This window comes from Hyperolius riggenbachi, chromosome 2 (genome assembly GCF_040937935.1).
Source record: "Hyperolius riggenbachi isolate aHypRig1 chromosome 2, aHypRig1.pri, whole genome shotgun sequence".
NCBI lineage: Eukaryota > Metazoa > Chordata > Amphibia > Anura > Hyperoliidae > Hyperolius > Hyperolius riggenbachi.
In genome coordinates, this window is record NC_090647.1 from 316,304,414 (window position 1) to 316,328,593 (window position 24,180).

General features: G+C 46.3%; 1 protein-coding gene and 1 long non-coding RNA gene across 4 annotated transcripts in view; one reads left to right on the forward strand and one right to left on the reverse strand.

The window, feature by feature from the left end:
• Positions 1-24,180, reverse strand: part of LOC137546552 (uncharacterized) — a 91,101-nt gene that overhangs the window by 65,828 nt on the left and 1,093 nt on the right. For all 3 annotated transcript variants that reach the window (XR_011026283.1, XR_011026284.1, XR_011026286.1), the window contains exon 2: positions 22,636-22,824. This is a non-coding gene — a long non-coding RNA (uncharacterized lncRNA). The remainder of the gene's footprint in view (positions 1-22,635; positions 22,825-24,180) is intronic.
• Positions 14,780-24,180, forward strand: part of MECR (mitochondrial trans-2-enoyl-CoA reductase) — a 69,053-nt gene continuing 59,652 nt past the window's right edge. Inside the window, exons 1-3 of the mRNA XM_068269159.1 lie at positions 14,780-14,960; positions 22,214-22,311; positions 24,016-24,147. Coding sequence (XP_068125260.1) covers positions 14,863-14,960; positions 22,214-22,311; positions 24,016-24,147 — 328 coding nt within the window. The 5' untranslated portion in view covers positions 14,780-14,862. The remainder of the gene's footprint in view (positions 14,961-22,213; positions 22,312-24,015; positions 24,148-24,180) is intronic.

Here is a 24,180-nt window from a genome sequence, read left to right on the forward strand (position 1 = left end):
CCCGCCTGCGTCCCTTCCCTCCAATCAGCTTATGGAGGCGGGGAGGGAAGGGACGCAGGCGGGGAGCCGCGATATAGAGGAGGCGGGGAGCGGCGGTGACAGGCAGCACAAAGGTAAACAGCCTGATAGTGACAAGGTGCATGTCGCTAGCACGGTGTTTTTTTTTTCCTAGGGACAGCAGAGAGCAGGGAGGGCCTGGGGCGCACAGTACAGACAAAGAGGCTGGTGATAGTATGCAGAACCAACCTCTGTGTCCTAATAGCATTCTTAAAACCCACCTCGGGTTCTCTTTAAAGGGGAACTGAAGAGAGAGGTATATGGAGGCTGCCATGTTTATTTCCTTTTAAAGTGATCCTTAAGTCTGGTAAAAAAAAATTAGTTTTACTCACCTGGGGCTTCCCTCAGCCCCCTGCAGCCGATCGGTGCCCTCGCCGCCTCGCTCTGATCTTCCTGGACCCGACGGCGACCACTTCCGGTTTCGCCGTCAGGACCCAACAGGCATGGGAACGCGAGTCATTCTCCGCATTCCCAGCCAAAATATCGCCCCCTATGGTGCTATTGCGGCCAGGAGTGAAACGAGCGAAACCGGAGGTGGTCGCCGTTGGGTCCAGAAGGATCAGAGTGAGGCGGCGAGGGCACCGATCGGCTGCAGGGGGCTGTAGGAAGCCCCAGGTGAGTAAAACTCATTTTTTTTTTACCAGACTTAAGGATCACTTTAAGCAATACCAGTTGCCTGGCAGCCCTGCTGATCCTCTGCCTCTAATACTATTAGCCATAGCCCCTGACCAAGCATGCAGTAGATCAGGTGTTTCAGACTTTAAAGTCAGATCTGACAAGACTAGCTGCATGCTTGTTTCTGGTGTTATTCAGATACTACTGCAGAGAAACAGACCAGCAGGGCTGCCAGGCAACTGGTATTGATTAAAAGGAAATAAATATGGAAGCCTCCGTATACCTCTTACTTCAGTTCCCCTTTAAAAGGAAATACATATGGCAGCCTCCATAGCCCTCTGGCTTCAGTTGTCCTTTAAGTTGAGGTATAATATGCATTTACCACTGTTTGCTGTAACCATGGGAACTGGTTGAACAAGGGAACATTGAGATGGAGATTACCAAATTAATATATTTTACAACACGAGTAATGGAGAATTCCTAATTTTATCTGAGATCTATCTAGGTATGTTTCAGGGAACAGCTGTGTGCAGAGGGTTAATTGCTCATTATTCTTCCATTTACATATGCTTGTGAGAACAATGTAACAATCTGAATTAATGATTGCAGAAATCCTTGCAGCACAGAGAGCTGACCTCAAGAGGCGTGTGTATTTCTAAACAAAAGTTTCTACTTTAAAAATAATCATTAGACACATGTTAGAAAGGTTAGACTGTTGCTCTTCGAGACATCATAATTACTTTTTCAATTACAATATTTTTAACAGAATATTATATTAATATTTGTGCCTCCGGTGTTACAAAATTTAAAGAGACTCTGTATTAAAAAAAAATGCCTCTGGGGGGTACTCAACTCAGGAGGGGGAACCCTCTGGATCCAATCAAGGCTTCCCCGTCCTCCGCCATCCCACGGTGGTCTCTGTCTGCCTCTCAGAAGGCACAGCCGACAATTTTGTCAGGCTGTTTAATATTTACCTTTCCTGGCTCCAGCGGGTGGCGCTGTTGCGGCTCTTTGCTAGGAAACAGATGGAAATAGCCGATCCCAGTTGGGTTCGCTCTACTGCGCAAGCGCAGGAGACTTGCTCCTGCGCATTAGAGCAGACCCGACTGGGATTGGCTATTTCCGCCCTATTTCAGAGCTTACGCTGGGAAGGTAAATATTTACATCCCTACCGTTCGGGGAGCTGTATCGCCGCCGCAGTGGGACAGAGGAGGATGGGGGAAGCCTCAATAGGATCCGGAGGCTTCCCCCTCCCGATGTGAGTACCCCCAGGGGCGTTTTTCTTAATACAGATTTTCTTTAAGAAAAAATAATGCACCACTCATATGTGGATAAAAATGCTTGAGGCCATGAGGACGTGTAATTTGAGTGGAAGAATTATCTCATCCTATAAACACAGTCATGGACGATTAGAAAATCTGTGTTGGGTATCTCAAGATAAAAGGTTTATAAAGAATGTGCTTATTGACATCTTCAAATGTTCTAGGGATATAGTGCAATGCCCTATGTGATTATACCTGAATGGCACATTAAAGAGACTCTGTAACAAACTTTTCAGCCTTAGTTCTTCTATCCTATAAGTTCCTTTGCCTGTTCTAATGTGCTCTGGCTTACTGCAGCTTTTCCTAATTGCACAGTGGCTGTGTTATCTCTGTTATATGATCTAATCTGTTTCCTTCTGTCGGCACAGTTGGGCTAAAGCTGGAATGTGTGGAATGTGCAGGGCTGCTTGTGATTGGTAGAAGCTATACACACCCCCTCCAGGCCCCCTGAAGGCTCTGTATGACTCACACACTCTGCTTATGTGAGCCTATCAGAAGCTGGTTAGTTTGTTTGTAAACACTGCCTGAAACTGTTAATTACAAGCCAGGTTTGCAGCAGAGATTGGCAGAAAAAGCACAGAGGGGCCCAGGAGAACATAATGAATAGAATGGTATGCTTTTTGCTGTAAAAATGTTAGAGTACAGATTCTCTTTAATGCAGAGCTTGTTTTAGACTCGGTTCCCAATTGTGACAATCTGTTCCGCTCAAAGTGAACCAGTTCTGCGCCCACTTAGCTGTTTTCTCGTCACCTTTGCGCCCAGGGCAGAGATGCGTTTCCACCACAGGTTTCTATGGGAAATGCATCTGCAATCTGGAAAAGTGCAGCAGGCCATGGCGTGTGGGGCAAGTGGCGTGCACAAAAAAAAATCGTCCATCGCTCGGCTGAGTTGAGACACCTGGCGGATCATTAGCCTAGCACTAGGATCACTAGCCTAGCGGTAGTCGATCATCGGGGTTCTGGATTTCCAGGACAACATTCCTACTGGTAAAGACCCAGGCTTCCCAGAAACAGTATCTTTTTTTTAGAAAGTGCCTACACATTATAGGAAGGATTTGTTATGTGAATTGAGTGAGTTTGAGACAGTGAGTTGTATCCTAAATAAGGGCTGGTGCACACCAAGAGTGGTTCTGAGCGTTTCTTAAAAACACTTGCGCTTTGAAAACCGCTTGGCTAATGTATTTCAATGGGATGGGACACCAGAGCGATTCGTTTTTTCCCCCAAACACAGACTCGGGTCCGGCAGCATCTTTGCTGATTTCCGAGGTGATTCAGCCTCAATATTAAGTAAAGGAAAGTGGAAAATCGCTCTGAAAAGCGCTAGATCAGAGCGATTTTCCAAGCGTTTTTGTTACAGAAGCTGTTCAGTTACAGCTCTCCTGTAACAAAATATAAAAAAAGTTACATCAAAATGCTCCAAAAAACGCTAGTCATGCTTAGAAAATCGTTAGCCACATGCCTAGAATCACCTTAAAAAATCACTTCAAAAAGTGGTAAGCGTTCGCTTTTACGCTAGCGCTTCTTGGTGTGCACTGGTCCCAATACATTTATCCATTGTTGACTTGTTTTGAGAAATTATCTTTTTTTTTAATCTAATCCATCAATCTGCCAATGCTGACTGTGAAGCCAATTAGTGTAGGCTACAGACTTTCTATTCAAAAAGGAGGGGGGAGAAGTCAACAGCTGCCTGGCCGAAAATTTGTGTTTCGTCCCACTTTAAATTAGAGGATTCTCAACCTGCCTAAGACAAATTGGCCTTTTTGGCACCCAGCCAAAAAGGCCAATTTGTCTTAGGCAGGTTGAGTTTAGGCAGGTTGAGAATCCTCTAATTTAAAGTGGGACGAAACACAAATTTTATCTATTGTTTAAAAGCATTGAACACAGCATAAATTTAAAAGCTAAACCCCCTACAAGACTAAAGCTAAACAACTACAAGGCTTTTCAAGAGCTGCCCCCACCCTGTGAAACTCCCTTCCACTCCCCCTCAGACTCGCTCCTTCCTTCAACACCTTCAAGCAAGCCCTCAAAAAACATTTCTTTAAAATGGTAGATGTGGGGTAGCCACATCTACCATACCCTAACTCTCTCAGGCTTTGTTCCCATTGCGTTCCTCTCGCGTGTTCGTTCGCGTTGGCCGTTTTTTGATGCATTTTTTTTTCGATTTCTGTGCGTTGGACGTTTTTGTTAAGCATTTTTCAAAGCGCTTTTGCAGAGCGATTGCGTTTTTTCACTTCCTGACGTCAGAGAACTCTTTGATCCACAAAAGAATAAATACAATGTATTTATTTTTAAAAACGCTCACGGATGTACTTTCCTCTTCCTTTTCTTTTCTTCACTTCTCTCTCCTTTTTCTAGCTCTTTCACTTTTCTGCTTTGGAAACACTTACAATTTACCACCACCCCAACCCTGTCTGTACATAATGCGCATTTTACATGCATCCTCCCCCTACCTTCACTGGAAGATAGGCCGCACTGGCTAACCCTAACTGTTTATCGAAATACGCTCTTGCCCAACCCAATTTAGTTTAGCAAATGGGTAGGAGATCTTTTTTCAACCATCACATCTCTATTAGCTTTCTTCCTCATGGAAATACAATTGCCATATTACATCTTTTTCCTGGTTAATTGATTTGCCAATTGTATCTGTGTTTAACAGTTACTGTATGTTATCAATGTGTTTCACAAATGTTATTTTTCTTAATATCATTGATCATTGTCTATTCTTGTTTATTTATTTATTGTATTTATAAAGTGCCAACATATTTAGAAGATAGTTTTTATTTGATCTCATATGATATTCTGTTCATATATTTCTTGCATGTTCTTTATTTTATAAAACTTAATAAAAAATGATTGAAACAAAAAACGCTCACGCAATCGCTGCATTTTCCAATACCTTCCATTGAGGCGGAATCGCCTCAGAAATGGCCCATGCACCGCTTTTTTGAGCGGATCGGAAACAAACCGCTCAGATGTGAACTTTGCACAAGCGCTTTCAGGGCGATTTTAAAAATCGCCAGCGCTTAAAAAATGTCAAACGCCCCTAGTGTGAACGAGCCCTTAGTCAACCACCTTTTCCACAACCCTACCTTATATGTCCCTCCCCCACCGTTTAGATTGTAAGCCTTTGGCAGGGCCCCGCCTCCCTTAGTGTGTCCTTCTTAATTTTACTACCCCAGCAATGACACCCTTCTCATGGACTAACTCGGACTTGATTTGCTGGGTCTCTGTAAAACGCATTATATACCCTGATTGCATGTATAACCTTGTGCTTTGTTGTATAACCGTTTGCTACTGCTCTGTCTGTCACCCCTTGTTACAATGTATGTATTCATACAACAGCTTGTTCTCACGTGCAACTGTCGTCAGAACAACCGCCCCACGGGCGGGTCTGGCGACCCGTAGTTTGAAAAAGTCTGTCCTGGACTCTACAGGGGCCTGAGCATGCACTATTTTAGAGGGGGAAAACCTTGGGGGTCCATGCATCAGCTGCAAATCTCACATCACTACGGCCACGCACCTGTTCTGTCCCCCTATAAGCAAAATCGTTCAGTCCGATTTTCTGCCAGAGAACAATCAACATTAATAGCAGTAGCCATGTTGGGGCACCGATCTTCGATAAGTGTATGGGCAACTTTAATACTCACCTCATTTAGCTGCTGATTGATAAAATTGCCTTTGCCGGCCAGAATGATCATGACCCCCTTTCCCACAGGAAGTCTTTACCTTTTCTCAAATAGATCTTCAGGGGGTCTTTATGGCTGATATTGTGGTGAAACTCCCTCCCACAATGTGATGTCATGACCAAGGCCCTGACAGTTTGCTGTCTGTGAACCTCGTTCATTGTGGGAAATAACGTCTTTTTCCAAATGCCAAGCAAGCAATATCTGCCTCTGTGCAGATCACCTGGCAGAACTAAAGATGTCACCACCAGTGATACATTTCAGAATGTAGATCAGGAGAGGAAAGATTTTACAACGGGCAAACACTGACTAAATAATCTATAAATGAATATTGTAAACAATAAGTAATTTTATTCATTATATTATTTTCACTACAGTTCCTCTTTAAGGCCTCTTATTGTCTTTGGATTTCTAACACTGGTTCTGAAAATCTCTCTGACTGTATTTGTTCCTCTGGCCTCAATACAAATAAAAGGATGTCTGCACAAAGAGTTTGCTCCAGCATTACTGTATCTACTTGGATGACCTCAATCTTACTCCTCAAATAAATCACCATTGGCTCAAATGTCAAGTTGAATAATAGACGGGACAAGGGACAATCCTCCCTTGTCCCCTTTTCTGTAGCAACAAGGCCTCTGAGACTGTGGTACCATACAAGGTAAGTCATTTATGAATAAAGAGTATTTTAAGTTAAAATGAGCACGGATGGAGGGAGAGGTTAAATACCTACCTGTCCTGAAGCACAGAAGACGCTCTGCTCCCTCTCCACGTCAGTGCGGTTGCGCCCATGTTTCCAAAGACTGCCAGACTCTTCGAAAACACCGCCTGCGTGGCTGCGGCCCGTCCCCAGCTCAGCAACCAACAACCAGGCTGCTGAAAAGAGGGGTTGGGATGTGGCTAGTTTAAAAAAATGCAAGAAAAGAAGGGTGGCTAGGTCTCCACTAGTTTAAAAAAATGGCCAGGGCCCATCTCTGAGGAGGGGAGGGGGGGAACGATCACCTGCGATCACTGCATTCCCATTCATTCATCTCCCCGCTGACCGGCGGTAACAGTGGCGCGTGCAGGAGCGAGCGGCAGCCGCACGCTGCTGCAGACTTGTATTCATGGCCCTGGTGCACCCGGTGACATTTTCCAGGCTGTGAATATACTGCATGGCGTGCACTAAGTAGTTAAAATAAAACATACTACTGTGAATAAAACCCACATATTTTATTTGCCCATTTGTCCCAGTTATTACAATGTTTAAAGAAAACCTGTATTGAGATAAACCTTCCCTGGGGGGAACTCACCTGGGGTGGGGGAAGCCTCCGGATCCTATTGAGGCTTCCCACGTCCTCCTCGGTCCTACGGCGGCGGAGATAAAGCTCCCCGAACAGCAGGGATGTAAATATTTACCTTCCCGGCTCCAGTGCAGTATAGGCTCTACGCCTCGGAGATAGGCAGAAATAGCCGATCGCTGTCGGGCCGCACTACTGCGCAGGCGTTTACTGCCACAAACATGAAACAATTTTATTGGAATTCTACGTGACAGACCAATACAAAGTGGTGTACACGTGAGAAGTGGAATGAAAATCATACATAATTCCAAACATTTAAAAAAAAAAAATAACTGCAAAGTGGGGTGTGCATAATTATTCAGCCCCCTAAATCAATACTGTGTAGAACCACCTTTTGCTGCAATTACAGCTGCCAGTCTTTTAGGGTATGTCTCTACCAGCTTACCAGATGTGCAATCTAGAGACTGAAATCTTTGCCCATTCTTCTTTGCAAAACAGCTCCAGCTCAGTCAGATTAGATGGACAGCATTTGTGAACAGCAGTTTTCAGATCTTGCCACAGATTCTCGATTGGATTTAGATCTGGACTTTGACTGGGCCATTATAACACATGGATATGTTTTATTTTAAACCATTCCATTGTTGCCCTGGCTTTATGTTTAGGGTCGTTGTCCTGCTGGAAGGTGAAGTCTTTTGCAGACTCCAAGCGGTTTTCTTCCAAGATTGCCCTGTGATTGGCTCCATCCATCTTCCCATCAACTCTGACCAGCTTCCCTGTCCCTGCTGAAAAGAAGCACCCCCAGAGCATGATACTGCCACCACCATATTTGGCAGTGGGGATGGTGTGTTCAGAGTGATGTGCAGTGTTAGTTTTCCGCCACACATAGCGTTTTGCATTTTGGCCAAAAAACGTTCTATTTTGGTCTCATCTGACCAGAGCACCTTCTTCCACATGTGTGCTGTGTCTCCCACATAGCTTGTGGCAACCTTCAAACGGGACTTCTTATGCTTTTCTGTTAACAATGGCTTTCTTCTTGCCACTCTTCCATAAAGGCCACCTTTGTGCAGTGCGCGACTAATAGTTGTCCTATGGACAGATTCCCCCACCTGAGCTGTAGATCTCTGCAGCTCGTCCAGAGTCACCATGGGCCTCTTGACTGCATTTCTGATCAGCGCTCTCCTTGTTTGGCCTGTGAGTTTAGGTGGACGGCCTTGTCTTGGTAGGTTTACAGTAGTGCCATACTCTTTCCATTTCTGAATGATCGCTTAAACAGTGCTCCGTGGGATGTTCAAGGCTTTGGAAATCTTTTTGTAGCCTAAGCCTGCTTTAAATTTCTCAATAACTTTATCCCTGACCTGTCTGATGTGTTCTTTGGACTTCATGATGTTGTTGCTCCCAATACTCTCTTAGACAACCTCTGAGGCCGTCACAGAGCAGCTATATTTGTACTGACATTAGATTACACACAGGTGCACTCTATTTAGTCATTAGCACTCATCAGGCAATGTCTATAGGCAACTAACTGCACTCAGACCAAAGGGGGCTGAATAATTATGCACACCCCACTTTGCAGTTATTTATTTTTAAAAAAATGTTTGGAATCATGTATGATTTTCGTTCCACTTTTCACGTGTACACCACTTTGTATTGGTCTGTCATGTGGAATTTCAATTAAATTGATTCATGTTTGTGGCAGTAATGTGACAAAATGGGGAAAACTTGAAGGGGGCAGAATACTTTTGCAAGCCACTGTATACAAATATAACAGTAATATACCCTCTCATGTCATACAAAGTAGAAAAGCGGAGTACTAAACACAACAATTAGATGTATTTTTTTTTAATGCTGTCCTTTTTTTTTCTACAAGTGTTTTTATTTTGGTAACGGGGGGAGGGGGGGGGGGGAAGGAGGTATTAATTTATTTTTATTTGATAAATGTAAAATGTAGTGTGAAATGTGCTTTTTTTTTATTTCTCTCTGAGAGTGTGAGGACATCTAGCTCTCATTGAAGCCATGATCTTTGCTTACGGGCACTCTGATTTGTTCAGGGAAGGCTTCTTCCCTTTCCCCAATCACTGCCCTGTGGGTTCCGATGGTAAGCGCAGCAGGGGGGGCACAATTCCGAACAGTAGTAGCGGCGAGGGGGGGACATTTTAAAACGTCCGTTGGTCTGTTAACAGGGACTCACAGGACATTTCAAAACAGCGGGTGGGCGGGTAGTGGTTAAGGTACCCATACATATCTTGATCTGCCACCAGATCAACCATCAGATAGATCCCTCTCTGATCAAATCTGGAACCTATTGCCTGCCCACACACTGCAGACAGATTTACAATAGATTTCAGCATGAAACTTGCAACTTTCCAGCTGTAGCGGGACTCTAACTCCCAGCAGGACAAGGAGATGCTAAGAGCTGCAGTTCAGCAGCAATCTGCCTTTGATCGCCTATAAGCAGCGACTCCCCCATTCTCACCCACTCCAGATGGCCACCCAGCATTTGCTTTTACTGCTGGGTGCTATTTGAATGCGTCACCTCCTGCCCCTGCCAGTGAAGAGTGGGCACTGCATGTGGTGACATTTAAATTACACCCGGCGGATTACTGACTACAGCTACCAGCATGCAGCTATTCTATGTGGTACTGCTGAAGTTAGTGCACAACAGCCGTCTAGTGGTGAGTTGTGGTTATTGCTTTACTGAAAGTTATACTTATTTAGCAGGAGTACGCCGGGATACAGATGTAGCTGCACAGGACTCGGGACCACTCCCAACCAAGGACAGACGCGGGCAAATTGGGATGGTTGTGAAGTATGCAAGCACATCACTACAGTCTCTATTGTTGCGTGTAGGACAACTTGGAGCTTGTGGGTCTTTATTGCACTGCATTTGTTTCGATAAGTCTTTTGGATTGCAGGCGTTTTGCAAACCTCAAGGCAAAATAATGTAAACAGTGGTGCCCCTTATCCACTACTGCATTTCGTTTCTGTGCAGCTTGCAGCATTTTAGTGAGATTTTTTTCTCTGTGTTTCCATTGAATGAACTGAGATCAGCAAAGGCACTATAAAAATGCATGGCACCGCACAGCAAAACATTGCATACATTTGTGTTTTGCAATTTCTAGTGGAATAGCGTCTTGGCCCTTTCTTTCACTAAAAGCAAAGTTAAAATTGGCTGTACGGGCTTGTTCACACTGTGAGCGTTTTCGCTTTGTGATTTTTAAAGTCGCCATAGAATCGATTATGCAATGTTGCTCTATGTGAGTGTTCTCACAGGAGCGATGAGCTTTCTTTCCGAGCGCAAAGGCGGGTCCTGCACCATTTCCTGAGCGTTTGTGCTTCAACACAAGGTATAGGGAAATCGCAAAGCGCTTGAAAAAGAGCTTTGAAAAGTGATTTGGTGAGTGCTTTTTTTTTAAAAAAAATGTAATTATTCAGTTCCAGGTCAAAGAGTTCACTTTCTGATTGTCTTCAGGAAGAAAATCTCAAATCGCCAGACAAAATCACTTAGAAAAGCAAAACAAAGTAAAACAAAGTGCAGGGAAAAGCATTCCTCGTTCACATTTGAAATCGCAAAATGCTACCGCTTAGCGCTAGTGTTTTGCGCAAGTGATTTTACCGCAATTAGCTCAGTAAAAATCACTGTACAGTGCTGCGATTCAGAGCGATGATGATCAGAGCTTTACTAAACACTGTACCGTGATCACTGTCCCGAATTGTGGCAAAAATGCTGCAGGTAATGCGTTTTGCGGTTGTTGCTAATCGCAAAAAACCTGCGACCGGCGCCAATAGCAGCAGTGAGAACACTGCCATAGGTTAGAATAGCACTAGCGGTAATTGCCCACTAATCGCCCTAGTGTGAATGGGCCCTAAAAGCGCTCACAAAAGCGCTCAGCGCTTACGATTTATAATGTGAACTAGGTCTAAAGCTCTGTGAGCTGCTAATCACATTTCTCCCTCTTCTGGAACTAAGGACCTCTTATCATTCTGTCTTTTGTGGAAGATATGCTGGCACCTTCTTGGGGCCTGCAGTGCTTTGTGTCCAGTCCTTCTAGCCGATAGCAGACCGAGTAACTTTTTACACCATCATCTCGCCAGATAATGTTGTGGATGCAGGAGAGGATAATTACATCTGCTCATACCACTAGCTTCTTCTCTTCTTTACAAATGTTAGGATTATTATATTCTTTACCAAAAACCGGTTTGGGTTCCATTGCATAGCCATCATCAGGTGCTGCCACTGGTCATTTGGACCATGGGCTGTCAGCCACCCCCCTCCCCCTGGCCGCCCTCACTGCCTATAATGTAATAGGCAGAATGCCAGCAGCCAGTGTCAAACCTCCGATCACCCAGCGACCAGTAAGCAGCGTGACGTCATATGTCACTTCCGCATGTGCAGCGAGGTGTCCACGGGGGTACCATGCGTCCGCTTCACACTGGTCGCCGGCTGATCGTAGGTCTGACGCTGGCTGCTGGCACTCTGCTTATTACATGATAGGCAGCGGGGATGGCCATGGGGGGGGGGGGTGTTTGAGTGGGGGTCCCTATCACTACCTAAAACTGGGGGGCACCTGTCACTAGGGGGTGAGAGGTCCCTGTCACTACCTAAAACTGAAGAGCACCTGTCACTAGGGGGGTGAGGGGTCCCTGTCACTACCTAAAACTGGGGGGCATCTGTCACTAAACATGGGGGGCCCTTGTCACCACCTAAACTGGGGGAGTCCCTGTCACTAAACATGCGGGGTCCCTTTTACTACCTAAAACTGGGGGTCACCTGTCACCACCTAAACTAGGGGGTGTCCCTGTCACTAAACATGGGGGGGGTCTATCACTACCTAAAACTGGGGGGCATCTGTCATCACCTAAGCTAGGGGGGTCTTGTCACTTAACATGGGGGGTCCCTGTCACTACCTAAACTGGGGGACACCCAGGGGCGAGCCTGGGCGGGTGCTGTGGGTGCAAGGCACCCAGGCGCCTGCCTCTGAGAGGTGCCGCCCGGCGTCGCTCTCCCCCTGTGGCCGCCGCTCTGCCTCTCTACCTCCCTCTAGCAGCAGGTGCACTGGCGCCGTGTCAGACCTCGATCAGGCGGCAACCAGTAGTGCGGGCGCTAGGACCTAGCACGCCGCACTGATATGCGGAAGTGACATCACTTCCGCATATAGAGCGGGTGCGTCCACTCATACTGGTCGGGTCGCCCGCTGATCGAGGTCTGACTACACCGCCAGGTGAGGGGGGGCGGCGGCGAGGGGGGGCGGACTGTCACTCACTAACTAACTAACTAAAGAGGGTCCCTGTCACTCACTACATCTTCTGAGCACATATACCCCCTGGCTACATCTACTGCGCACATATACCCCCTGGCTACATCTACTGGGCACATATACCCCCTGGCTACATCTACTGGGCACACATACCCCCTGGCTACATCTACTGGGCACATATACCCCCTGGCTACATCTACTGGGCACACATACCCCCTGGCTACATCTACTGGGCACATATACCCCCTGGCTACATCTACTGCGCACATATACCCCCTGGCTACATCTACTGGGCACACATACCCCCTGGCTACATCTACTGGGCACATATACCCCCTGGCTACATCTACTGGGCACATATACCCCCTGGCTACATCTACTGGGCACATATAACCCCTGGCTACATCTACTGGGCACATATAACCCCTGGCTACATCTACTGAGCACATATAACCCCTGGCTACATCTACTGGGCACATATATCCCTCGTACATATACTGGGGACATATACCCGGAGCAGTGCTTTTCAGCGCTGCTAGCTTTGGGCGCAGCCAACGCCGCCATAGACTGTAATGGGAATCAGTCTATAGCGGCGCTCAGTGAGGAAGGTCGGCTCCGTTGGAAGACGGAGCCGAAGTCGCTTAAAAAACACAACAATTCGGCCTCCAGCAATTATTTCATTCCCCCACTATCCATGGCGGCCTGGAGGGGGAATAGTTATTAAAACGGCCCGGACTTGTGCAGAAGCAGGACCAGCCATATAACAGCTGGATCCTGCGCCCAAGTCTACCGGCGCCGATTTCAAATGTACGCCATATACCTCTGGCTACATATACTGGGCACATATATCCCTGGCTACATATACTGGGGACACTGGCTGTTTGTCATTATGTGCATTTACTGGTGAAAATATGTCTCTTATTATGTGCATTTACTGGTGAAAATCTGTCTCTTATTATGTGCATTTACTGGTGAAAAGCTGTCTCTTATTATGTGCATTTACTGGTGAAAAGCTGTCTCTTATTATGTGCATTTGCTGGTGAAAAGCGGCCTCTTATTATGTGCATTTGCTGGTGAAAAGCTGTCTCTTATTATGTGCATTTACTGGTGAAAAGCGGCCTCTTATTATGTGCATTTCCTGGTGAAAAGTGGTCTCTTATTATGTGCATTTACTGGTGAAAAACGGTCTCTTAAGTGCATTTACTGGTGAAAAGCTGTTTCCTATTATGTGCATTTACTGGTGAAAAGCTGTCTCTTATTATGTGCATTTACTGGTGAAAAGCGGTCTCTTATGTGCATTTACTGGTGAAAAAAAGGTCTCTTATGTGCATTTACTAGTAAAAAGCTGTCTCTTATTATGTGCATTTACTGGGAAAAAGCTGTCTCTCATTATGTGCATTGACTGATGAAAGGCTGTCCATCATTACGTGCATTTACTGGTGAAACGCTGTCTCTTATGTGCATTTAGTGGGGAAATTTTGTCAGTAAAAATCTTTTGTCAGTAAATTTTTAGGTATTTGTCAGTAAAAAATAACATGAAAGGTTGGCAACACTGGCAGGCTGCGCGGCGCAACGGGAAAGATACAGGCAGCCCACCTCACGCTTGGGCTTGGTGGGGGAGGAGCCGACAACAGCGAGCGAGAGTAGGGTGGCCGCAGGCAGCCATAAATACGCAGTGTGTGACTGCGTCGCACTCGCTCTGCCTCTCAGCCTGAGTCAGTCCAGAGACTAGCAGACTCTCAGGGAGCCAAAGCCAGCCAGGAGCAAGCCCATGGAAGAGGGGTAGGAATGGGGTATCACATGCATACGTAAAGAGGTGGAAGGTGTGGGTGTGGTTAGGCAGGACATGGGTGTGGTTATGTGGTTGGGCGTGGTTAATTTAACCACTCCCATAGGCGCCAGAGAAAATCTTGCACCCAGGTGCCAGGCACCCCAGGCCCACCCCTGGGGACACCTGTGGCACTCACAATCTAATCCTTACCATAGTCCTAGTCTAATGTCCCACCATTGCTGAGTTCATGTAAATTTAGCTCCATCCATGACCACGCCTACATCCTGGTACATGGACAGCCCCCCCTCATTTTTTGGACTTGCCCCCCCTAATTTCTTGGCGTGCCGCAGGACTTGCTCCCCCCCCCCCTTTTGCTCCCCCTGGAAAATTTTCTGCGGATGCCCATGATTTGGACATAGTCTAATTGAGGGGACCCATTGTAAAACACTACCCACACCACCAACTGAATATGTTTAGCATAGTTGCGAAAGCGGAAGGGATAACACAGGTGCGTTTTAGCTTTCAGGGACAACAAAAGGATACATTGCATCTTCAGCACTGATGCATTGTGGTTCAGAATAATCGCAAATTCCTCCTAAGAAGGCAAAATTCTGATTTTTATGGAGCATTTGGATAATTCATAAACACATTAAAATAAAGTTTGCATCCTACAAACAGGTCGCTACTGAATATGTAGGTTATTTGAAATGTCAATAAACAAAAAAAATATTCATTTTGAAAAGGACGTAGGCTCTCGCTTCCACTTTAATTGCTGCCCTGTAGGCGTGTGCTTAGTCAGCACTGGGCGTGGTGAGCGGCCAGCAAAGCTGTGGGAGAAGCGGCTGCGTCACGGCTCGGTAGACGGGAGGAAGGTGAAGAAGACATGTGGCCGGCGCTACGATTGGTCCGGCGCCACCTGAGCACGGCGGCTGCACGGGGACTCGTGTACGAGAAGCACGGGGAGCCTGCACAAGTGTTGCGGTGAGACGTGGACTGCCACATGACAAATGCAAGGGATGTCCTAAGGAAGCACAGCATTGTGGGAGGAAGGGAAGACGGTGTGACATATGGAGGAGGGGCGTGGCTAGCACCTATACCTTGCTAGCAGCCTACTAGAGGTCTGATCTTGTGTGCAGACAGTGATGCTACATACGGTGTACTGTATATGAGAATGCTGGGGATTATGCTCTATAGGAGCAGTATTCATCATGCAGAGAATTGCCTCCCTCTCACCTTAGTGTGACATTGTGGTACACATTTCACAATGAAAACTAAAGCACATTTCCCTCTTCAGCTTGAACTCATTTTTCTTTTGTTATGCAGTGTGCATTTTCATGCTTTTCTATAGCCTTTCTAGGGTGCATGTGCATTGGATCCAGCAATATTAGCTTATACAATGTTTTGCATCCAAATGTGGTTCAAGGCATCCATCCTGACACTAGCCAATATGCAGAGAGGTTATGGCATAAAATGCAGAGAGCAAGGTGGGACAGAGCGAGTATTGGGGTGTTAGGATGTATAGAGTACAAGACAGTGGGATTAGCAGGAAAGGTAAGTGGCATAGGAGAGAGTATAATGGGGTTGGTTAGTGGAAGTAAAGTGTGGGAGCACGGAGTTGTAGAGGTAGGCTCGGTAAGATGGACACCGTGTGTGATTAGCACAACTGAGCAGGGTAGGAAGCATAGCACATAGTGTGCTGGAGAGTTTAATTGCACTGACCACATACGGGGGACACAGGAAAAACTATTGGTTGTTCCTATGTCCCCCTATGTGGTCAGTGTAATGATTGGCTGTTCCTATGTCGTCTGCTTGTGTTCCCCTAAGTGGTCAGTGTAATGGTTGGCTGTTCCTGCATCCCCCTACTTGGTCAGTGTAATCATTGGTCGTTCCTGTTCCCCCCCCCCCCACACACACACACACACACACACACACACATCATGTGGTCTGTATAGTTCAGGGGTCCCCAAACATTTTGGGTTGAGGGCCGGGTCAACATACTTTAGACTGCTGGGGGGCCGGAATATACATAAAATGATGTACAAGTCTTTGTGGACCAGACAGTGAAGCATACCCAGGTGACAACCTGCAGTGGACAGCAGTGTTACCTGATGTGGAATTTGATTGGAAACCAGCGAATTACTGCTTTATGGCTTCCATGTGGATGGGTGGTGCCAGCACTGCTATTCCATATGCAGACCACCAATATGTAAAGATGTAGCTGACTGCATCTAAGTAATACATTTTGTGTGTGGGTGGGGCAGTAAAAAAAGCCTCAGGGCGCCATATTCGGCCCGTGGGCCTTAGTTTGAGGACCACAGTTTGAGGACCACTGGTATAGTTTAATACACACTATGCTTGATTTGCTAGGCATCTATAGTGGGGATATGTGACCCAGGAAGCATTAACGTAGGCCATGTTCACAGTGGGGCACTGCGTTGCATATCCTGCAAAAGCAGGATTACAATGGAGGGGAAAAGTTACATCATGCGTTAAATCTGTGTGGTGCAGCACATATAGTGAAGCATACAGTACATAAAAGTATGCTTCACTGTTCGTTAGCTCGTGTGTTATGCGATGCTGCACAGCATGCACCATCCTATGCCGACTGATTCCATCGCACCACACTGCTAAAGGTGGCCCCTAATGATCCAAATTTTTGCAAAAAATCGTCAGAGCGATCAGATGATTCTGATCAGAATTGAAATATCATAATACATGGTTCACTACACCATCAACAGAACAATCTTTGCAACCGACAAGAAAATCCAAATGTTGGTTTGACGAAAATCCTATCAGACCACTATTTTTATAATCGTTTGCAATAAATTGTGCCCTTCAACAGAGATTATTTACAACCATTCCGATCACATCCGATCAGAATTACCTGATTACTAGATTTTTTTTGCTAGAAATTGGACCGTTAATGGCCACCTTAACACACGGAAGTTACCATTCCAACACAATATAATTGCATCACATTATTTCATTTTATTGAAAAAAAAAGTTTTTGAAAGGTACAAAAAAATGTTCCCTATGAGGTTTCCTGCTGGGTTCTGTAAATCAGACTAGCGCAAGGATTCATGATTATGTTATTTATAGTGTTCTGACCTTGAATCCCCCAGGAACAAAAAAATGCAACCTTACAGCGAAACATGGGTGTAAGTAATACCAGTGTGACCAACTGAGTTGGTGGTCAGTAACTGTCTTATGGTGTACACATATCCAGTTTTGAGTGGCCAATTTTACCACTTTTATGTAGTACTAGTTCTAAGGCCCGTTTAAAAATGGGCGCTAAGCTGTGGTGGCGCGCTTCCCCCCCCTCCCCCCGTCCCACACTATTTTCTCTATCACATACATCTCACACACTGCCCCCCTTTGGGACCTGTCCTCCTCTGCTGCACGTCATTCCCCCAGCTCTCGGCAGAGTCTGTGCATCCCTCCGTGCACATGGGCAGAGACAAAAAGCACTGACACACGGACATGGGACACAGGGACACTTTCCAATTATTAGGTAGGATGAGGGCCAACAGATTTTAAATACTCTGAACAGATGTGTAGCTAAGCTCTTGTACTACATTGCAAGTGGTAAAATTGGCCAATCAAGATTGCATGTGTATATGTACTCTAATGCTGAGCATACACAGCTCGATTTTGCCGCTCCGTCGATTCCCCGCTCGATTCCGCAGGCAATTCTCTTATCTACCGCTTGTTTTTCTTTTTGCATTGTCCTCAATGCAGAATCGAGCGGCAAAACGATCGGGCGGGAGATCGGACGTGTCAGAAATCACTTATCGAGCTATCTAAAGGGCTCAGAATCGAGCCGTGTATTCCCAGCATAAAGCCTTGTACACATGTACAAGGTATGTCTCCTGGTGGAGATCGAAATCTGATCCCTTGGGAGACATTGCACTGGTGAGGCTGTACAGATGCTAGCTTTTATACTCTGTCCCCCTCAATAGGCCTTTGAGGGAGCACAAGAACCTGATATTTAAAGGGACACTTAACCCAGGAAAAACAAAAATCAGTTTTACCTGCCTGGGGCTTCTACCAGCCCCCTCCAGCCATCCCGTGCCCTCGCAGACACTCACGGAGCCTCCGATCCCCTGCCGCCAGTTAGTTTAGTTAACGTGTTTAGTAGGGATGATCGGAATGAGCAAATTCTGTGCCGCCGGAAATCACAGATTCAGTCAGTGTTAAATTCAGTCGCTATGAAAATTCCGCCGGATTTGTACGAAATTCAGCGGAATTCCGGATTCCGTTGAAAAAAATCACTAAAGTAACCTTATTTATCCTATATGGTGGCCCATAGTCCCTATTAACTTAGTCCTCCCTTCTTCCCTATTCATCTTCAAGGGAATTGTAGTATTTCAAAAGCCAGCTTACATACCGTGGCTGGGAATTGAACCCAGGCTGGGCCGGGAATTGAACCCAGGTCTCAGTGTGTGGCAGGTAACTGACTTAACCACTATACCACCAACACTACATGCTGAAGCCAGCCTAGCATGTACCATTATGATCAATTCAAGAGAAAAATTAGCTTGCTTAAAGAGACACTGAAGCGAGAATAAATCTCGCTTCAGTGCTCATATATAGCAGGGGCATGTCTGCTTAAACGCCGCTATCCCGCGGCTAAACGGGGGTCCCTTTATGTCCACCCCCCCCCCCCCCCCTGCAAAATCAGCGACCAACTTGGTCATAGATTTTGCTGCTGCTGGAGGCAGGGCTAACGTCTGCAGCCCTGCCTCACAGCGCGTCTATCAGCGGCGCATCGCCGCCTCTCCCCCGCCCCTCTCAGTGAAGGAAGACTGAGAGGGGCGGGGGAGAGGCGGAGATATGCGCTGACAGACGCGCGTGAGGCAGGGCTGCGGCGGCTAGCCCTGCCTCTATGCGGAAGAGGGGATGCGCTGCACGGAGGGGGATATGGGGGTGAAGGGACCCCCGTTTAGCCGCGGGATAGCGGCGGTTTAGCAGGGGCACACATGATATATATATATATATATATATATATATATATATATATATATATATATATATATATATATATATATATATATATATATATATATATATATATATATATATATATATATATATATATATATATATATACTGAAGCGAGATGTATTCTCGCTTCAGACTCTCTTTAAGGATTTGTAGCCAGGCATGGCCTTGCCTTTTGTGTTCAACAGTTGTCCGAAGAGAACCCCAGATAGCCAGGCAGGTATATTCATCTCTCTCTCTCTCTCTCTCTCTCTCTCTCTCTCTCTCTCTCTCTCTCTCTTTCTCTCTCTGGGATGGTCACCGCTTTCCGTGGAATTTTCCGAAATTTTTAGGCGGAAATTGGTTGTTCCGTTTGGTTGGAACGGAATTGCTTTTTCAATCTGGCGGAATTCCGACAATGCCTGTGAAATTCTGCCGGTATCCGTTGATGGTTTTAAGCTGAAAATTCTGTTCAATGGCATCAAGTCCTAGAGAGAGAGAGAGAGAGAGCTCATTTTTCTCTTGGGTATATCTCAATGGTACATGCTAGGCTGGCTTCAGCATGTAGTGTGTTGGTGGTGGTATAGTGGTTAAGTCAGTTACCTACCACACACTGAGACCTGGGTTCAATTCCCAGCCAATGTGAGTTGGCTTTTGACATGCTATAAATCCTTAAAGAGATTCTGTAGGGGGGTCGGGGGAAAATGAGTTGAACTTACCCGGGGCTTCTAATGGTCCTCTGCAGACATCCTGTGCCCATGCAGCCGCTTACCTCTGGTTCACTTCTGGAATTTCAGACTTTAAAGTCTGAAAACCACTGCGCCTGCGTTGCCGTGTCCTCGCTTCCCCTGATGTCACCAGGAGTGCACGGCACAGGCACAGACCATACTGGGCCTGCACAGTATGCTCCTGGTGACATCAGCGGGAGCGAGGACCTGGCAACGCAGGTGCAGTGGGGGGACCGTTAGAAGCCCCGGGTAAGTTCAACTCATTTTCCCCCGACCCCCTTACAGTATCCCTTTAAGCATGCTAATTTTTCTCTTCGATTGATCATAATGCTACATGCTAGGCTGGCTTCAGCATGTAGTGTGTTGGTGGTGGTATAGTGGTTAAGTCAGTTACCTACCACACACTGAGACCTGGGTTCAATTCCCAGCCCAGCCTGGGTTCAATTCCCAGCCACGGTATGTAAGCTAGCTTTTGAAATACTACAATTCCCTGGAAGATGAGACCCTCGTCCTTGAGGGAGGAGGCAATAGGGAGGAAGGGAGGAAAATAGATAGGTGAGGAAATAAATTTTGAATTCCGTAAAATTCCGCGGAATTCAAAAATTTTCCGCGGAATTCCGTTTTAGAGCTATAGCAATTCCGTTCCGACCGGCGGAATCGGAATTGGCCCAATTCCGGCCGGAATCACGGAATTTAGAATTCCGCGGAATCCAGCGAGCATCCCTAGTGTTTAGCGATTGGCGCTAATCGCAAAATGCCTGTGATCTGCAGCAGTGAGAACACTGCCATAGGTTAGAATAGCAGTAGCGCTTTTAAAGTTGCTAGCGCTTTGGCGATTAGCGGGAATCACCCTAGTGTGAATGTGCCCTTAGTGGCCAGGGACTGCACATCCTGAAGTGGTTAAAGTGCACTCTTCATAATTTTTGTACTTTTTGAAAAACGAAACTCCGTATATGGAAGGTTTGTAACAGTGTGTGCCGCTGGGGGTCGGGAGGAGCACAATACTTGCCTACAGGGTGCTGATCCTCTGGCCCCCGGCCCGTTAGTGATTGGCTATCTTTTCGAACCAACCGCAGCTTATGTGTGCATTTGTGATATCCAGTGGGGGTCACTCACATGCCTGCATGCCGTGATGCATACCAGGACAGTGTTCTCCCCAGAAATATTTTCCACCCGGGTAGCATGAAAAAGTAGCTGGGTGGGGAATTAAGGTCATGCTGGGTGCTGCTGGGTGAAAAAGTAAAGAAACGCTGTACGGAGAGAGAGAGAGAGAGAGAGGGTCATACTGGGTAGGAGTGGATCACATTGGGTGGGGAGAGGTCGGCATAATGCTGGGTGCTGGTGGAGGGAGCTAGATAACTCGTTCAAGAAACAAAAATCGCATTGCAAATGATCCCAAAATGCTGTATGCAGTGCATTTGATTTTACATACATCACAATTATAGAGTGAATGCTTCCCGAGGGAAGCATTTGTCATGGCGCTTCTCTGTTCGCTGGCATTCAGCAAAGCTCTGTAAATTCCCGGAAAAGTATCTTAGTGAATGGGACCTTAGTGCCATAGCCCCATCATCACATTTATGACCTGACATTCACCACTCCCTGCATGCAATGTATTGTGACTCCTGCTGCTGGACATACACTAGATGAGTGCTGACTTAAGAAAACCTGTAATGAAAAAACCTCCCCTGGGGGGACTCTTCTCGGGTGGGGGAAGCCTCTGGATCCTATTGAGGCTTCCTCCTTACTCCTTGGTCTCACGGCGGTGGCGATAAAGCTGCCCGGCTCCAGCGCAGGCGCAGTATCAGCTCTCCGCCTCAGAGATGGGCGGAAATAGCTGATCGCTGTCGGGCAGCTCTACTGCGCATGCGCAAGTTTCCTGCGCAGTAGAGCGGACCAGACGGAGATTGGCTATTTTCGCCTATCTTTGTGCGGAGAGCCGCAACAGCGCCCCTGCTGGAGCCAGGAAAGGTAAATAAATCAGCGCTTGTCGGGGGAAGATTTCGGGACACTTCGGGGAAGCCAGCGCTGGACTGCCTGCAGCTACAGGGGTGGGGCAAGCCTCGTTGGGACCCTGAGGCTTCCCATCCCGAGGTTAGTACCCCCCAGGTTACAGGTTCTCTTTAAAGCTGATCAGGCAGGCGACAGAGTGGTGAGAACTCCAGAGAAGACTTTGCAAAAACCATGCTAGTTCAAAGCACAGAGCATACAAGTATTCTGGCTGAACTCAATGGACGTATGGCTTTTTTGCACCTGAATTACTGTAACTGCTGAGATAAGACAGGCTAAATGTGTTATTAAATGCTGAACTGAAATGCTGAAATAAACCTATCTGTGTAGCAAGGCTCATTCATATATGCACAGCCCACTAATCTTTAGCAGCAGTAAAAAGCATCTCTCTCTCATTGCAATCAGCATGCTTAAATCAGTATTGCTGTTATGCATATTGATCTATGCACTTGTCATTGCTCTTACATTACCTTATAACAGTAACAACTGTGTATAATGCTTCTCTTATATTTTCCTTAGTCTGCAGAATGTAGAAGTCTCTTCGCCATTGGATTATGAAGTCAGAGTTAAGATGTTGGCTGCCCCCATAAACCCTTCAGATTTAAATATGGTTCAAGGTATTGTTTATTTTTCTCATGAATCTGAAGATATTTGTTTCTATAATGATAACTAATATCCACAAACTCTATGAAATGTGGCAATTTTTAATCCAACTGACACTTGTTATGCATATCCTAGTCTATAGTTGTCTTGACTTTGCTGTGGTTTCAGTGGCGTTCCTTAGTCCACTGTTGCCGTTTCAGTGGCGTTCCTTAGTCTACTGCCATCCTGTAAACTCTTTACAGCAAACCTGAACAAAACTTTCCTACACTTGATGACATCCTCTGCCATGTTCTACATACCGAAATAAATAATCACCCATGTGCATGTTGCCATCTCACCTTGCTGGACAGAGCTGCAGGATGTCATCCATTTCATGCCATCTGTTATCTTGTTTCCTTCAGATTCCGAAAATGACTTTTCCTTCACAGCAGGATTCTAAATATCACTGGACACTCTTCCAAACACTAGCGGGTTATTTCTGCTTTAAAGCTGCAGTGAAAGTGTTTACACAGCAACTTTTCACAGCCCTGCAATATGAGAATTGTAATTGGGATATTATTTAATGCTTAGGTATACAGCTTGAAGGATACCTTAATGCAAAAAAAAAAAAAAATAGGGGGAGCAGGCATGTGTAGTGGGCTCTCCTCATGCCCCCTCTGTTACCGATTACCCAAACTTACTTCCTGGTCGGGTGGTCGCGGCTGACTGCACAGGTTCTGCCCGGTGGACGTGCGCGCGCGACTGGGAGCAATCTGCGCAGGCACACTACGTAGTTGTGACATGACTACAGGTGCCCATTCATGGTACAATTGTCTGTGCCCATTAATGGTACCATTTTCTTAGAGGTTTGCCTTTCTGATTTGAAAATAGTGATCGAAAGGAAGAGACTAGAAATTATCGATCACGGTATGAACATTTTTAAAATTATATCTAATCTAACATTTAGGGCTCATTCACCGTGCTCAGTTGAGTTGCAGAATAATTCTGCATGACAACTCACTGCCCATACAGTTCTATGGGCCTGTTCACAGAACTGCATTGTAACTGATGACTGTATTCTAACTCACCGCATGCAGGCTTTGTATTAGGCTGGTTTCACAGTGGGACGTTACAGGCGCACGTTAGTGCAGCCTGTAACGCACCCCACCGCACAGCAATGAAAAATCAATGGGCTGTTCAGTGCCCACGTTGCGTTACATTGTAACGCTGCGCCATAAGACAACGTACTGCATGCAGTACTGTACACGCGGCAGAGCCGCGTTAGAGTGCTTGCACATGCTCAGTAAAGTTGGGGAGGAGCGGAGAGCGGCCGGGCACATGGCTAATTAATATTCACTGCACTCAGTGACGTGCAGTGTTTACTTCCTGTAGCGGCCGCTCTGTGCGGCGATTGGCCGGGAGGGACCACGTGATGCCGCATGCGTCCAAGAGTACGCATCACGGACGCCAGAGTGAGCTGCACAACGCGGCTCACTCTTGACATCCACATCAGAGAGCACCAGGCGGTGCGTTAGGGGCACGTTATGCGACCTGAACGTCCCCTAAAACGCAACGTCCTGGTGTGAAACCAGCCTTAAAGTAGATGTCCAGTCTCATTGCAGTTCACACTCATTATAACACTTGCTTTATGCAATTGACCACTGTGGACCTAGCCTTATACCTTTATAACTTCTACTTTTCTCCCGCCTCATGTAATCAGTCCCAATGTTTTTTCACAGGGACCTATGCTTTGCTGCCCCAATTACCAGCTGTAGGAGGCAATGAAGGAGTTGGTGTGGTTGCAGCGATCGGAAGACATGTTACATCGTTGAGGCCTGGAGACTGGGTCATTCCAGTGGATGCTGGATTGGGTAAGAAAGCATAAAAACTGGGAGCTAGTCTAC